At 34.7% G+C, this 17,411-nt stretch overlaps 1 protein-coding gene across 3 annotated transcripts in view; it reads right to left on the minus strand.

Moving 5' to 3' along the window:
- Positions 1-4,669: 4,669 nt before the first annotated feature.
- Positions 4,670-17,411, minus strand: part of LOC100376894 (patched domain-containing protein 3-like) — a 33,896-nt gene continuing 21,154 nt past the window's right edge. Inside the window, exons 10-19 of one of the 3 annotated variants that reach the window (XM_002739420.4) lie at positions 16,383-16,697; positions 15,548-15,685; positions 14,829-15,027; positions 13,880-13,995; positions 12,927-13,085; positions 10,826-10,951; positions 10,180-10,324; positions 9,236-9,357; positions 7,721-7,957; positions 4,670-7,073 (exon numbers count right to left, since the gene is read on the minus strand). In XM_002739420.4, coding sequence (XP_002739466.3) covers positions 6,900-7,073; positions 7,721-7,957; positions 9,236-9,357; positions 10,180-10,324; positions 10,826-10,951; positions 12,927-13,085; positions 13,880-13,995; positions 14,829-15,027; positions 15,548-15,685; positions 16,383-16,697 — 1,731 coding nt within the window. In that variant the 3' untranslated portion in view covers positions 4,670-6,899. Of the gene's footprint in view, positions 7,074-7,720; positions 7,958-9,235; positions 9,358-10,179; positions 10,325-10,825; positions 10,952-12,926; positions 13,086-13,879; positions 13,996-14,828; positions 15,028-15,547; positions 15,686-16,382; positions 16,698-17,411 lie in introns of those variants that run through there. The other 2 variants (XM_085503154.1, XR_014930342.1) reach the window with 2 other exon arrangements.

Below are 17,411 nucleotides of genomic sequence, written 5' to 3' on the forward strand. Positions count from 1 at the left end.
GGCCGCTATTTATGTTTTCGAAAGTTTCAATATCGATATCACTTGCAAAAGTTCCTTCTGGAATTGACCTATGACCTCTACATACTTTGAGCAACACTGCGGTAATTTAACAGCAAATTGCGAACTATTTTTTCACATTTTCGAACTTTTAACTATGGACTTGTTAATATGATATCACAGGCAACAATCTCGAAGGAAACTACCAACGGTTCGCTATTGTGATAATCTGCTTATATGTGAGACATTCTCCAGACATTTACTTAATGTTTTTGTAATTTAACTGCGGGGTTGTTATGACAATTACTTAGGTGAAATATACAAGCTACTCCGCCTACATTTAAATTGCTTTTTCCAATTTTGCACGCAGTTTTCCAACAGTTTACAGTCAGCTCATGTGAACATCCACAGACTGCTTTTAACTGGCCTTTATTAAATTTCTTGACTTTACATCTGCAGGTTTCTATATGTCAACAACTTAGGTCATATATACAAATACATCTACCAAATTTACAATCACTTTGCACAACTTTGCACGATGTGTTAACTGCTTAAAACCCACTACGTGCTGACAGCATCAACAACTTGTTCGTGGAAATTAAAAGTAATTGGAAAACTATAAATGATTGACATCACGGTAAGGAAGAATGCAGGAACATTGCCTTATAACTTTACCATGTGTATGAGAAATATATCAAATGACCATATATGGTCATGTCACTTCAATGATATGCATAACTGTAATATCTCATGCATTGTTGTAGATAGAGACATGCAAGCACTGCTATCAGTGTATACAGCAAATGTGCCAAGTGTCATTGATCATGAGGGCTCAAAACCCGGTCATTGCTGCTAAGCAGCTATATTTTATTTAATGCTTTAATGCTTTAAAAGGTTTGTCATGCAAATTATGACTTCAGACAGCACTGTCACTGTAATGGTGAATTTGTGTGTAAAAAGTTAACATAGCTACTAGTTGTCTATTTATTTAGTTTTTGCATTCAAGATGGCGACCCCCATATAGTAAATATCGCACTTGTGTGCCAGCTGACAGTGAATGTGGTAAAGGTCTACATGACAGTGCAGTTACAATTCAAACTCATACTACGGTCAGTTTCTTTATAATGGTTTCTGTCACTTGTACTTAAATTTCAACGTGTGGTATCTTTGACTGGATGGAAAAGAGATTATTTTTTCCCCTAGCATTAGGCAGGTGATGCAGCAAACTGAATTTGTTCAGGCAGATTCTGTCACTCTATGAAGATCATTGCAATTAAGAACAAAATCTCAGGGGAATAATGAAGCAGCAGCCCCCAACTACATCGCAAGATGTTCGCCATTGGTTCAAAGGAGCAGTCCGTGTGCCCAGTCATTGCACTCTGGTATACCATTAAAGTGCCTATGAAATGGCTGCTATTTTCACGCCTAAAATTATCCATTGATACATAAATATTATTAATTTTTATGTTTCTAAGCGTAAATATTTTTTTTATGTGAAGAAATGTGTTTTAAACTCAGTCTACGGAAACTTTTTTTGTGTGTATTTTAAAACGAGGCCCCTCATTAGCTTCTCGTTTGCATACAGAAATTCCCCTTGTGACGTCAGAAGGGGAAGTCGCTGGGCAGTTTGCATTGCCGATACGTGTAAATAAGGCAAATTTCTTATGCTGTTTTCTCGTCTTTGACTAAATTGCCACTTATGTATTTGTTCGTCAGGAAGAATGGACCATAATGAACACATAGTATCAAGTTTGTTGCATGGGGTTGAGTCAGATGCGAAATATGTCCGGTCTGGTGTAGCTTGTCACCGTGGTCGTCACCGTCACCGGAGCACGTTTGTACACTGTCACTGGACTCCGGCATTGGACAAAATCAAATTTGACGGCTGAATGGTCTTGTTATTAAGCAGGTTACTAGACACTATTGATTTATAAAATAGAGAAATAATTTTAAAAAATGACAAAACACAGTTACTAAATAAATGACTGCCGCGTTGTAATGGTTGAACGCGTCGGGTCATGAGGGGGACAAGTGCGTGAATGGCGGCGTTTAATTGGATAACAAAAATAATTGAGAGCGACTCGCATACAGACAAATTCAGAGTGTATTTAGCGTGATTTTCGTGATTATGGCATCATATTAAAGAAATACATTGACAGCTCAAGCCCGGATTCTTATTTCATAAATTATTACGCCGATCAAGCTGCAAGTAAAGGCAACAAAGGTGTGAATTCGAAATTCAACACCAATAACCGAACAATTCAGATAGTTTTAGCCTGCGAAAATGAAAACATCCTGAGGGCTGCGTAATTTCCTGTTTGTCCGACGCTTCGTTTTCGCGTCCTTATCAAAATTACTGCTACCTTATACATAACACGGGTGGTCTCTATAAAGTGATAATCAGGATCGCAAAAAAAATCAAATCATTTGAAACACATACTCGACGTCTCTCTCCCTTCTGAAATCCGTCTCAGTGATCATGGGCTGGTCCGGAAGCTATTTCTTCGAAAACGGTTTGTATTTGCGGTGTTTCTCGTTAAAACCTAGTTATTTTGTCATGGACAAGGACAGTTTTTCAAAAAAAAAAAAAAGAATCTGAGGTGAAGTGGACACTGCATATGACGCTGTTAGGAGGAAGTCCACCCCAACCTTTTCTCGTTATTTTCACGGCTTTCGTCCACCGATTTCGCACCTTCGGATCGATTCGAAACGTATACTGTAACTACACGCATTACTGCAACCGCCCACAACACAACGTTTAACCATCATAAAAGTTTGTTGTGAAAACAACTTCTTAAAATTCGCTCTCTCAAAAATAAAATAAAATAGACAAAAGAAACGCCGATTAAAAAATGTATATCGTTTAAAAGTACAGTTGTACGTTGAATGACACAGTGATATAAAAGTACGGCCCAGGGGTATGGATTCCTCTCATATTTTTGCATTTGGTGGCGCACTTTCGGCGAGAGTCGGAAATCCGGAAACAGTCGACAGTTTCAGGATAGGTGGGCGTGGCTACAGCACGGGAAATATCTCAAATTTACTTGGATACGAGTAATCATTTTCAGCAAAACAATCAATAATTGCCCATTTCAGTGGGGCACAGATGTAAAATGGGAAGCGTGTGGGTGGGCATTGCACAGGCACTTTAATGGGTGCAGGAAATCAAGGAGGGGCAATCTCAGATGTTCATTTGCCATAAAAAGGCTAAACACCATACACCAGCTCGTGTGTAAATGTCATAATTTTATTATTACTTGATGTGTTCTTGAAATTTCATCTCAACTTTACAACCCATCCACTAAATTATAATCCAATATTTAAATTACAATAAAATAGTTTTTGATTTGTGGATTACCTCAAAATATGTAGCCTTATTTATAGGGAAGTTCATTTTTTTTTTTTCATTTTTCGATGAAATTCATGTGACCTCAGTTGTTTGAGATCTGTCATAAAAATGTGCATGTGCCAATCTTCAGGAAGACAGAAGATTTTATCATACTCAATAGTTTGTATTAAATATAGCACAATAACTGATTCTTTGTATGAATTTAAATTCTGAACGGAAAATGTAAACTTTTCATAAACATATAAATTGGTTTTTATTTTTGGCTTTTTAGTAGCTTAAATTGGAAAATTTCATTTTTAAAACACACATAGTTTGCTCTTTTTTATCTGACAAATGCATGTTTGGAAATCAGTTTGTTTTCAAAATGTTCATACACTTCCACCCCCAGCCCAACAAACGTACCAGGATTTCAAAAGGTACACATGTATAACATGGCAGACATTTGTCGAAAATGTGTTTTTTCCCAGAATAGTCTGCTCACAAGCCAATTTGCAGCCATCTTGGATTTATGTACAGTGCTTGTTATGTTCAGCAAGGAGGAACTGGTGGTGAAAAAAAGGAACTGGTGGTGAAAAGGAGGAACTGGTGGTGAGAAGGAGGAATTGGTGGTGAAAAGGAGGAACTGGTAGTGAAAAGGAGGAACTGGTAGTGAAAAGGAGGAACTGGTGCTGAAAAGGAGGAACTGGTGCTGCAAAGGAGGAACTGGTGGTGAAAAGGAGGAACTGGTGCTGAAAAGGAGGAACTGGTGCTGAAAAGGAGGAACTGGTGCTGAAAAGGAGGAACTGATGGTGAAAAGGAGGACCTGGTAGTGGAAAGGAGGACCTGGTAGTGAAAAGGAGGACCTGGTAGTGAAAAGGAGGAACTGGTGGTGAAAAGAAGGAACTGGTGGTGAAAAGGAGGAACTGGTGGTGAAAAGAAGGAACTGGTGGTGAAAAGGAGGAACTGGTGGTGAAAAGGAGGAACTGGTGGTGAAAAGGAGGAACTGGTGTGGTGAAAAGGAGGAACTGGTGGTGAAAAGGAGGAACTGGTGGTGAAAAGGAGGAACTGGTAATGAAAAGGAGGAACTGGTAGTGAAAAGGAGGAACTGGTAATGAAAAGGAGGAACTGGTGGTGAAAAGAAGGAACTGGTGGTGAAAAGGAGGAACTGGTGGTGAAAAGGAGGAACTGGTGGTGAAAAGGAGGAACTGGTAATGAAAAGGAGGACTGGTGGTGAAAAGGTTAACATTCAGACAAAAAAACTACACAAACTTGTAACACAAACATTTATAACTGACACACTTTATGACCACAGTCACTAACACAGATTTGCAAATAAAACAAGTATTTGAACATTTATATAAAATATTTTACTTCTTGAACTTAAATATGTTAAACAAAATAGTACTGGTACATCAAATTCAGAAGAGTAAACAAGTATTAAATCTATAAACAGAGAACTAAAATTTACAATTTATGACTTAACTAATATACACTGTTTTCTTTTAGAAAAATAAATGAGCTTATAAAACCATCAATCATATGCATTATATACAAATAGTAAGTACACGAGTAAATTCAATACTCTGTAAATATTATTGGATAATAAAAGGTTATGAATATATGCAAACTATGCATGGAGGCAGTATAGTGATTGTGTTGATCAGCACCTATAAGGTGGATGCAATCCTGTGTCGCCTGAGTGCATACTTCGCGATATTCTCAGCGGTGATAACCTTATAATTATACATTTTTCCCTGGGTGTAGTAATAATTTAGTGAGAAATATCGCTTTCATACAAGGCTGCCATTCAAACACAAACTGTACAGTGTTATTGGTGTAACCTGAATAATAATTTGTATATAAATATATAATTAATACACAAAATGTGATATCCCTGTTGGCATTCAATCTGGGTGCATGAATGCATTGGTTTATAAACTTCACTTTATAGATACAAAAGTTGGATTTTATGCAAATGGTTATTAATTGAATGTAAGATTTTACAATAAGAGTCAAATCTGACAGATTTGTATGTATGACATGTATTTTTTTTTATTATTTTGTCATTTTTTATTCCATAATCCACATCTTATTTTGTATTAGTAAAAACAAATAAATAAAGCAAATATTATAATGTACGTACATGTACATATTTATTTTTTTTAAAAAGTATTATTTATCAAATGGTAAATTTTACAGCTTTTGTGGCAAGGGTTTTTTGGTTATTGTATAAAAAAAATGTTATCATTTAAATTATGCACAAACAATCGCCAAAACGAACACAAGCGTCCATTTCTATAAATAAACTAAAAGAGGTAAAAATGTACAGCAGAATCTGAGTGGCAATCAGAACAGTTACATGCTGTTTGGCACAAAGAATGAATAAGCAAAATTATTTTCACTAAAGCACCTAAATACATTTTTGCGTATAATTAGCTACAGTATGGATTTCACCATAATGCAAAATTATGTGGGCCAGATGTGAAAACACATGATGTAAATCTATGTGGTGCAAATGAAAATACACATTACTTTGCCACATTAAATAGCACATTAACTACCCTAGATTGCACATTTACTACCCTAGATTGCACATTAACTACCCTAGATTGCACATTAACTACCCTAGATTGCACATTAACTACCCTAGATTGCATATTAACTACCCTAGATTGCACATTAACTAGCCTAGATTGCACATTAACTAGCCTAGATTGCACATTAACTACCCTAGATTGCACATTAACTACCCTAGATTGCACATTAACTACCCTAGATTGCATATTAACTACCCTAGATTGCACATTAACTAGCCTAGATTGCACATTAACTACCCTAGATTGCACATTAACTACCCTAGATTGCATATTAACTACCCTAGATTGCATCTTAACTACCCTAGATTGCACATTAATGTGCCCTGGATTGCACATAAATGAGCCCTGGATTTCAAATTAACTCTCTGGATTGCACATTAATGAACCTTGGATTGCAAATTAACTCCCCTGGATTGCACATTAATGAACCCTGGATTGCAAATTAACTACCCTAGATTGCAGATTGCATATTAACTACCCTAGATTGCATATTAACTACCCTAGATTGAAAATTAGCTACCCTAGATTGCATATTAACTACCCCAGATTGCATCTTAACTACCCTAGATTGCACATTAATGTGCCCTGGATTGCACATAAATGAGCCCTGGATTTCAAATTAACTCTCTGGATTGCACATTAATGAACCTTGGATTGCAAATTAACTCCCCTGGATTGCACATTAATGAACCCTGGATTGCAAATTAACTTCCCTGGATTGCACATTAACGAACCCTGGATTTCAAATTAACTCCCCTGGATTGCACATTAATGAACCCTGGATTGCAAATTAACTCCCCTGGATTGCACATTAATGAACCCTGGATAGCACATTAATGAATTATGGATAACACTTGGAAAAATATATAATGCAATATTACAAGTAAACTGAACAACAAGGAAGCAACATGCAACAAAAGTTTATTCACACAACATTTATTCTGCTAACTGCATCACTATTTTGCATAACCCTTTGCTTAGGCATCAACACTTGGTATGGTTGTAGGAGAAACATGACTACTGTATGTTCTGGACGGTGATGATGATGGTGATTTATATGTATCATCCTCTGTAGCTTGAATATTAGGCGAGGTATAATTTGCTTGTCTACTTCCTATGAAAATACCATTATTTGTCGTAGCAGTTTCATTCTATAAATAAAAGTACTACATGTCACAGACCTTTAAACAAAGTTTATTGACTGCAATTACTAAGATTTAATATGTATCAATTGTGTCTTCAATGAACTTTTCAAGGAAGGACAAATTGTGTCAGAAATTTCAGATGTTATTTCTTGGAACTGGCTAATAACAAAAATCGTAATTGAACTAGTTTTTGTAAATTGACTTTTAAAGAAGGCGAGTGAAAGAAAGAAAGAATATTATACTTTTAATAAACGAGGCATATATGATCAAGAACTAATTATATTAAAAATAAATATATTGAAAATAATAGGAAATTGCAAACACAAAAACATTTGGTTCATTGTTTTGGAAATGAAAAACGTGTAAGTTGAAAGACAAGTGCTTCACTCATCACCACTGACATTGGACTTGATAGAATGATCCAAACTAATTAAAACCGTTTTTAAGCATGAAGAAGATCAGCACGGTCGCTAATGCTTGGGAAATTATCATGATATATGTTATACAGATATATAAATGCAGATACAGAATCAGCAATCTACAACTATTCCCTGTATAATCCCAAGTTGCGTTTATGACTATACCTAGGTAAGGTCTGGGTCGACAAATGAGTCAGCAGTCTACATTATTCTGTGTACAATCAATATAATTACCTGAGTTTCGCTCACAACTACAGCTACGTTCGCTCTGGGTATATGAATGGGACTCGTATGACCCTCCATTGCCCTGGATATAGCGTTCTCCCTTGGGTGAAGCTTCACGTCATCAGAATCCTCATCAGTCGATGATATTTCTGCTGACAGATAAGGAGATGGACCAGTCCAGCTTAACATCACGGGTAGAAATACCAGGCCATGGAATAAACCAAACAAAACTACCAGGAAAAATATCTATAACCAATAATTTTAGGTAGTAGTTATTAGTATATAGTTCTAGCATAACTTAAGATACAATGTCAATATCTGACACCTAAAAACACATTTGTCATTGTGGCTTAGGTGTGGTTGACATGATTTTCTCAACAAGCTCGCTTATATGAAATGGAAAAAGTAGGTTATTGAGGTGGGTAGAAATGGGCGCCCTGCCCAACTTAGTAGTTTATTTAATTGTATTTCATTGAATCTGTAATTTTATTCGTTTTGTAGTAGTTGTTTGTTTCAATAAATGTGTCTCTGCCTTTCACCAGATTTCTGCGTGGATTGTTTTTACAAATGTGAGAAATCAACACTTATCAGGCAGGAACTTGGAAAAACTAACCTGTACTGAAAACACTTTTTAATTTTGCAAGAGATAATTTTTTTTAAATTTTGAAGAAATTTTGTTAAAATTTCCCTTGGGCCCTACAACATGGTGACTTTCACCAAATTTTGTAAAATCCTGGAATCACTAAAATAGTTAGCAGTGAATATTACTACCGGTAATAGTACTTTAATTATGTTATTGAAATCTGTGGAGTAATAATAATTATTATTATATATCTGTCACCCTAACACCATAAGTTACAGCATGCCATAATTTTGCAGTATTTTACGGGGTATTTTCATCCAACAATATTGGGAAATGCGAATTCCAAATATGGAATGATTACACCCGTTAGCATCTCCAATAATAAAAACAAACAAGGCTGCCACCAGAGTTTAACAGGACTCCACACAAAGAAGTTCTCTGATTCTGTTCTAAACATTTCAGATTTTGGCATTCCCATGGAAAGAAAAGATGTATAATAATAAGGTTATTACGAGGATACCTCAAAGTATGCACTCAGACAGTACGCCATGCATCAACCTCTGCTGTGCATTGGTCGATCCTCCAGCTGTACTTATACTGTCTTCATGCACACTTTGAGGAATCCTTGTAATAACCTCATATTATGTATAGATTTCAACCAAAGAACATATTTATACTTCATAGAAATTCAACAATTGGTTCTTGAGGTATCAGTGGAACAGACCACGTACATATACATGTACTGCTTTACACAAGACTAAGGTGTATTCAATGACTCAAACATTAGTTAAAATTTGAGCGGAAAACAAGTTTTGATGACATTACACCTACATGTGAAAGGCGGAAAAGTTGATTTTGGTGTTCAAGCTGAAGGGTTAATGAGTCGATGAATATTAATCTTGAATGACAATGATATGAAGGAAGTGAAATAATGCACTCACCTTGAAAAACACTTTGAAAATGTAAGAACTTGATGCAATAAGGAGTACAAATGCTAAGAATGTACTAAATCCACCATTGAATACAGCGGGACCGATATCACCCAGAGTTTGACGAGTACGATCTGTAAACAATAGACATTTTATAATTATGGTTGAATAGACGTCATTTGTTGATAGTTGTTGAGATCTTGTTAAGAGAGAGAGACTTGTTTTTACCGTTGAATACGCGTCTTACTTTCTACCATCATTGTATTCACTGTTCCTCTGACCTATGTGTATGTAAACAGGAGGGGGGAGGGGCAAAGTCACAATATTTAAGGAGCAAAAACAAGTCATGTGGCTCTCACACTTTCAACAAAAGATCCTGGCAGCCATTTACTGTATTTGACAACTGCTGGGAGCTAGCTAGTGTATGAAAACAATCCTACTAAGAAATTGAACTACAAGTATTGTAAAAACTCCATTAAGTGATGCTCTCTATAACTCACATGCCAAGATTATTTTTAAACACTAATTATTAAATGTACCCTTTTTAATTCATGATGTTCCTAAGAATTGTATTCTATTAATTTACACTCCAACTTATTATGCAGGACAAAAAAAAATTATTTATATTACAAGAATTAGAAAACAAATACCGGTATAACATGTTGCAAAACTTCATATACATGCATAATATTTTTTAGACTATGTTTGCTTCACCGGGTACTTCTCCAGTGACCACAGCAACGCATTGCATCTGTGTAAATTTCTGTCATGACATTGAATAATTGTAACATTTCCTCAGTAAATGCAGATAAAAAAAAACAATAGTGAATTATTTCCAAATTCATCAAATGATTCAAAAATATTGGCATAAAAAATTCTGGCTGCAGAAATTAAAAAGTATACATACATAAACAGATCACTATTGTTGTCGCAACAATTCTAAAATTAACTCTTACCATTTCTTGAACCTGTGATTGTCATAAAAGAATGACCAATATGTGCTGCATAATCCACGGCTAATCCCACAGCTAGAATTAGATTAATAGTTGTTACAGTATCAATAGTTAATCCCCATACATACATCATACCGGTTACATCCACCTGAAGATAAGAAATTATAGTTCTGTAGTTCAAATAACATGGATGAATACTTTATAACCTTTTCACCACCAGTTCCCTCTTTTCATCACAAATTCACAAAATAGTCCCGCTTATAGTCTGCACATTCCTTCAGACAACTGGGACAAAAATAGCCAAATTTTTTTGAGTAAAATAGTGAATATTGCCTTAAATTTTGTCTGTTGGCTCCAAAATTAGGGTTCATTTCTAGAAATATTAAAGAATAAATGATAAAAAGTGCACACAAATTTGAATGAGAAATTCTGGTGGTGAAAAGGTTCAGGCAATGTGAACCTATTCACACGATGTATATGAAACTGTAAATGGGGGGGGGGGGGGGTATGTGACCCAAGTAAGAAAAAAACATGAAAAATTACAAATGAAAAAGCAATAAAGTTCCCTGGCATCTGATTGGTGTATTTCTAACCTTTGCAATTACTGTGTGTTTGTTTGTTGTATGTTTGAGTATATGCTGATTCTTACCAGTGTTAGCGCTACACACAGGAAAACCAATATTGATGTCCATAGGTTTGCAATTAATATCAGAGTAACTAAAAATACTGCTAGCAAAGCAAGTCCTAAGTTACGATACAACTCTGCTCTGATCACCTGAGAAAATATTTAAAAAAATTTAATATTAAAAAGGATGTATTATGAAATTATATTATAATAACAATATATATTTCAACACTTCAAGAATGTTGATCTATCCTGTATAACTTCAATCAGAAGGCCTTTAAAGGAATATTGGTCTTCAACGAAGACATTTTAACTTTTGGAAAGCTTAGCCCATTCATATTTTCCAGTCAGTGCAAAGAAGGCCTACTAATGCAGTGAGAACCTTTGGTGAATCTCAGTTCATCAGACCTCATGTATTACGTGAAAGGTGCAGACCAAACGTCTGCCACAAAAATCTAACTTTCTTTTATAGCTCTTATGTCGAAATACTGATCTTTGAGAGAGGAATATTGCATTAATAGATACCTTTACTTCATTAAAATTGACGATCTTAAAATGTATATAGTACATTATTAAGGTAGAGATGCAGTTTACCTGACAGGTATTTTAATTAGTTAATTAGGAAACCAAGATGACCTCCCTTGTCCACAAAACTATACATTTTCGGAAAGCTTATTGTATGAATTTTAAAATTTTGTTAGTATTTTTTTTTATGGACACTGTAATTTGAAATATGCACAAAAATGTGCTTTTTTGGTCAAAAGTGATTTAAAAAAAAATTAGCTTCTAAACCATGCTTCTGTTTCCTGTCAAAATTGGTTTATGGGTACATCTGTTTACTATGAAGAAAGTGCCGTCTTGAAAACTGTCTACCAGTTGTCAGCAGCTCAAATTTCACTACTTCAAGTTTATGCATAAATTAACACCCAGGCTAGTTGTATGTACGATTGTTGTAACACTGTTCAACCAAACACAATGCCCCGACGGCGTTTTGAAGACAAACACATTGTCAATCATTTGCGAAAATTTTAAAACAAAAGGTCAAAGCACTAGAAGCTATTTTTTTTTAAAGTTCTGGGATGTGCAATAAAAAGAATCTGAGATAATTGTTAATTTGCATGACAATTCACTCAGTAAGAAGTTTGCTAATGCTCATAACTAAAATGGGTGTAACAGTTCCAAATTTAAATGTATTATAGTTCTGTTAAAAGTTAAATATAGTGCATAATATGGAGATCCCGTCATTTCTTTTTTTCACAATGTTTCTTTTTCATTATTTATGTACAGCCTTGCTAAATCTTGCTAAGCATTCAAAAAAGAGAATGTTTGCACCTGTTATCTATATTTTAAAATTGTTTTTTGAGTGTTTTCCCCTATTCTCTATTCACTAGTCTACAAAATGTCAACAGTCTATAGCAAAGACTGTTGGGATTATAAAAAGCAAAAAAAAAAAAATTTCACTCCTAAGTGCCCACGAACCTGCATCTCTACCTTAAGTGAGGAAATACTCCTAAAATACTTTTGTGCTCGTTGAATGTGATGTGATATTTTGACATCACTCCACGGTTACCAACCTATGTTTTTATATTCAATTTCATGCATAATGCAGGATTTCCCAGTAATTGGAAAACAGTCTAGTAAATAATATAATAATAATAATAACTATAAAATAATAATAAAAAGCAAAGTTCAGGAGACTCAGTTTTATTTTTTTATAATTTCATTTTTTGTGTCAAAGACACAATTTCCCACTGCTGACAGATCGTGATAACAATTTTTCAGAAAATTTGAAAAAAAATATTCATATTTGTTTTATAAATGGTAACAAAAGTTTGCTTGGGCTTTCAAAGGGTTAAAGGTCAAAGGGTTAAGGTCTTTTGAATATAGAATAATAGAATAAATAATGAAATGTATGTTTACGATGAGTTTCATTTTTATGTCAGAAATGTATGCTATTTATTATTGAACAGCCGAAATAAAATTGCTTAAATACAAAAAAAAAAAAAAAAAAAAAAAAGTCTTTTGAAGGGTCTCATTCACCTTTGTAAGAGCCTTTAAAGGGATTGCTTTAAAGACAGTAAAAAGGCTGCACGTTTGAGAAGAAAGTTTAATTAATGTTAATCACCTTATTAGCATCCCAACCAAGGAATAGCTCGGAATAAACAAAACTTGCATCGTTTTCGATAAACCCAGCGTTCTTAACTATACTCCTAACACTATCCATCGCTTCAATTTCTTCAGCAGAATTTTCCAACGTACGAAACTGAAAGTTAATTCGCGAGAACTGAAAAAAAAAGAATTACAATTAAATTAATGAATTTAATTGGCTGAATCGTAGATTAATGTCTACAGTCATTTTGACTGAAATGAAAATCAATTTTTAAGACAATATGGCATTGCTCTCTTGACCTTGGTCACGTGTTATGTAAGTGGAAGAAAATCTATGAGGTCATGGGGCTTCCCCTGAGCTAGATTTCTCTCTCCGTCATTGGCTGAATCGCAGATTAATGCCTACAGTTCAAAATAGTCATTTTGACTGACCAGAGTCTATGGTGTGTAATTGAACGTAGTAAATAGACCTGAATCAAATTAATTGATTGACTGACAAATCAAGCATCATCAGATTGAGAGAAGCATCATTCATATTTCTTCCATATTTTTTCAATACGTAAGATACAAAGCTAACCAAATGATTATGCATGGCAATGACATGCCAAGCAATATGGCATAGATTTATGATAATATCATTTGATGTGAAAGTGAATTTTTGCTCTGCACAAAACTTCATTTTCCAGCTGTCTAGGTGATGTTTTCACATTTGTCTAGGTGATGATTTCATGTATTTGCCAAACAATTAGTAGTTTGATTGACTCTTTGATTTATAATATAGGGACACCCCATGTATGAGTTGCATATGATATGTATGACCATCAGCTTGTGTTTTAACTTTGGTTTGTTGATAAAATAAACACAAAACATAGTTATGAGTAATCTATACTGCAGAATATTCTAAAAGTATAACACATAAAACCATGAACATTGTGCAAACATAACAATTTCAACCAAGTAATTACTTACAGACACTTCTCCCCCAGCAAACTTGATATCATCCACATGACGCATGCCTTCAGCAGTTGTACTGAGAAACTCACTAACCCAGGCATGATATACAGTCTCATTTGTAGGCATATCATCTATGAAAGACAATAGTAATTTGTAATTATACATGTATAATGTCAAGGCAAATCACAAAAGCATTGTTTCCATGGAAACAATTAAACACAGGTACCCCTTCTTATTATTATTTAACTACTTTTTAGTCATTTTCCCAATGGTATCTTTTATTTAACCAAATACTGTAAAATGACTAATTTTCACTGGGTTTAAATTTCGCTGATTTACGATTCCAGGCATATTCAGTGGGTTTTAAATTCACGGTTTTATCATTTAGATAATGTGTTCTATGCTAAATACGATAAAACAAGGAATGCAAAACAACAAATATGCGAAATGAAGCATTTTACAATGGTACATGTATATATTTAAAAGGATTAATTATTCACTGGGTTATAATTTAGCGCATTTTCCAGTCAGCGAAGTAAGCTAACTTAAAACCCAGTGAATAATTAATCCTTTTACAGTAATATAATTTCTAAGGCTTTTAAATATATACATGTACCATTGTAAAATGCTTCATTTCGCATATTTGTTGTTTTGCATTCTTTGTTTTATCGTGTTACACATATTTGTATACAAAAGTGTGATATTATCAGCCATATGAGTTTACATTAAGAATGTGAGAGAAAACACATTTTTAACATATTCAGCCAATGATCGAACATTGAGCACAGCCATTTTGAATACCCACACCTGAATCTCGGCAAGGTTATACTGACCTGTCTGCACTGTTTGCTGTTGATGTTGTTTTATAATAAAAATATTCTGGGTTAGAGTAGAACACTCTTCCAATGTTTGTTGATTACTGAATTTTGTACAAATCAAACAGTCGCTTGCTACAAATACTTACTGACTCCCAAATAAACATCACCGGCTTTAGTAATTACCATCCAGTTTCTAAAATCATTGTACCAACTGTCAACAGACGAGTCCAAGACATAGGGGTCATCCTTCAGTTCGCTGTAGATGTTATCCATCGCTTCAAACTCGGTGTAATAATTCACGTTGACTGCATACACATTTGCTAGTACTCCTGATGATGGGAAATACTGAAAACAAAAATAAATTCTATAACTACTAGGATAAATCAATACATTATTGGTATTATCCCAGTGTTTCGTGTTATTTGTTCATGTGTTGGCCATTGTGTTAGACCCAAAAAGTGAAATATACTAAACTAAACGATGATAACAGTATGTAACTGAAAACAAATATAAATTCTATAACTACTAGGATAGATCAATACATTATTGGTATTATCCCAGTGTTTCGTGTTATGTATTCATGTGTTGGCCATTGTGTTAGACCCAAAAAGTGAAATATACTAAACTAAACGATGATAACAGTATGTAACTGAAAACAATTTACAAGCAAAGCGGAAAAACACAACTTTCTGGAAGAAACACAAATTGCTACTTGCTATATTTCAATAGAGATGTGATTATCCCCCATATGTGCCATATTTAATGATCGAATGCCCTTACCTCACCTGCTGCTTTGAGGTAGGATAAAAAAAAGATGCTTATCTGGTCAGTCGAGTTGAGGTAGAATACAGAAAAAGATGCTTACCTTGTCAGCTGTGTTGATGTAGGATACAATGAAAGAATCTTCCGGTAAGAACCACTCAAATTTAAACTGCTGTTTCAGATTAATGGTTCCCCAGATGTTGACTGCGAGCAAACCAAGTGCCACAACAATGACACATATCTGGGGAGAAATATATAACCAGTAGTAGGAATTATTGGGAACCTTATCTTAGGTGTTCATAGCAACTGTTTTTTGGCAAAAAGTTTAAACGTTGATTCTCATCATGAACATCCTTTTAAAAATTTGTACAAAATGCAGAAGCAGATAATTTACGAAAGTTGCATTTTTCCCCAGACAAGCAGCAAGAATGAACCGAGACATTGTCTACAAAACATGACATGACTCTCTTACTGTATGGTGCATATAATGACCGTCTGCACCTTTTTTTCCCTCACGTTAATGGCCCTCAAAATATAATTTTTGTTTTTGTTCTAATAATTCAGCCACTCCCAAAGATAATGTTTATTTTCATGGTTTCGTGACCTCAGAATTAGCCATTGAAAGCCCGTAATTAGGTGTGTAGACATGTACGATGTGTTATCTGGCGCTATTTCTCTTGCAATGAGAGTTCACAAACACTTAGTGGTTAGTCTCCAGCCCTGTTTGTTTTAGATTATTCATTTGCGTATCAATATGTCCAACTCAATGTCACGCTACAGAGTACCGATTTGAATCCCACACATACCTTGGTAGAGACAAGCAACAAGCAAACTCACGACTTCATGTACTTGTCCAAACACAACATATCACTGATGGACAGAACCCAAATGTAAGTTCCCGTTTAGAACCATTTAGAATTGTTTTTGTCTGGCCTTACCTTTACAGGTAACTTTATAATAAAACTACCATAAATGTTTCTGAAGAAGTACTGTAGTCTGTCTTTAGTGCCGCATGTCCACGGTTGATAGGAACTACTATGTGTAAAACAGCAACAGCAAGCATCTCGGTTGGCGTTGATACGATTAAGATCAATTGCAAGCATTGCAGCAAAAATGGTGATACTGAACAAAAACAAGAAAAGGATGCCTATGGCACAAAAGAAGCAGAAAGACCTGAGAGCTGGAAGAATGGTTGTAGCACCGATACCAAATGCTAGGAAATCTGTAATAGATGTTACTGTCACGGAAACACCCTGAAAGAAATCCATGAGAAGTAATCAGTATAGGTATGAGAAGTAATCAGTATAGGCATGGCTTGTCTGTGGATAAATTCTATTCAGTATAACGTCCTCTATTGGTAACATTTACTTCATTCTAGGTATTTGTTTTTCTAACCAAACCTTCAGTGGCAAATGTTGAAGTTTTTATACAGCTTGCAGCATTATTAACAATGCAATAAAGATTTTGAATTGAAGAAGTCAAACAAATTACAAGATGATCAAAAAAATCATAAGGCAAATAACATGTGCTGCTTATTTTTGAATGCAACGATATTTTATTTTTGCAAAAAACACAATTGAACATTCCCATAGGTCCATTTTATGTGATGACATTGATAAATTTGTTCAATTAACACACACAAGACCTTCACAGCATATCACGTAACATATACCTCATAAACCTTGATACCGTCTTTGCTCATTAGTAATGCATGCACTTACATAAATTTCAGATATTACCATGATTAAAATAAGCAAAGTAATTTGTGGCTTATATATGCTTCTCTTGGATGAGCTGCTAATAGAGCATATACAGTACCATACATATGTCATAAGACTACCCTAAAACACCAATATACCCATAACACTTGAGCAAAGCGAACGACCACTCGGTGTAGTCACTAATGGCAGTGTAAATAAACTAATAATATTATTGTTTCACCGATAAGCACTGGGTAGAGTTAAGGT

This window comes from Saccoglossus kowalevskii, chromosome 9 (assembly GCF_978046115.1).
Source record: "Saccoglossus kowalevskii chromosome 9, keSacKowa6.1, whole genome shotgun sequence".
NCBI classification, from domain to species: domain Eukaryota; kingdom Metazoa; phylum Hemichordata; class Enteropneusta; family Harrimaniidae; genus Saccoglossus; species Saccoglossus kowalevskii.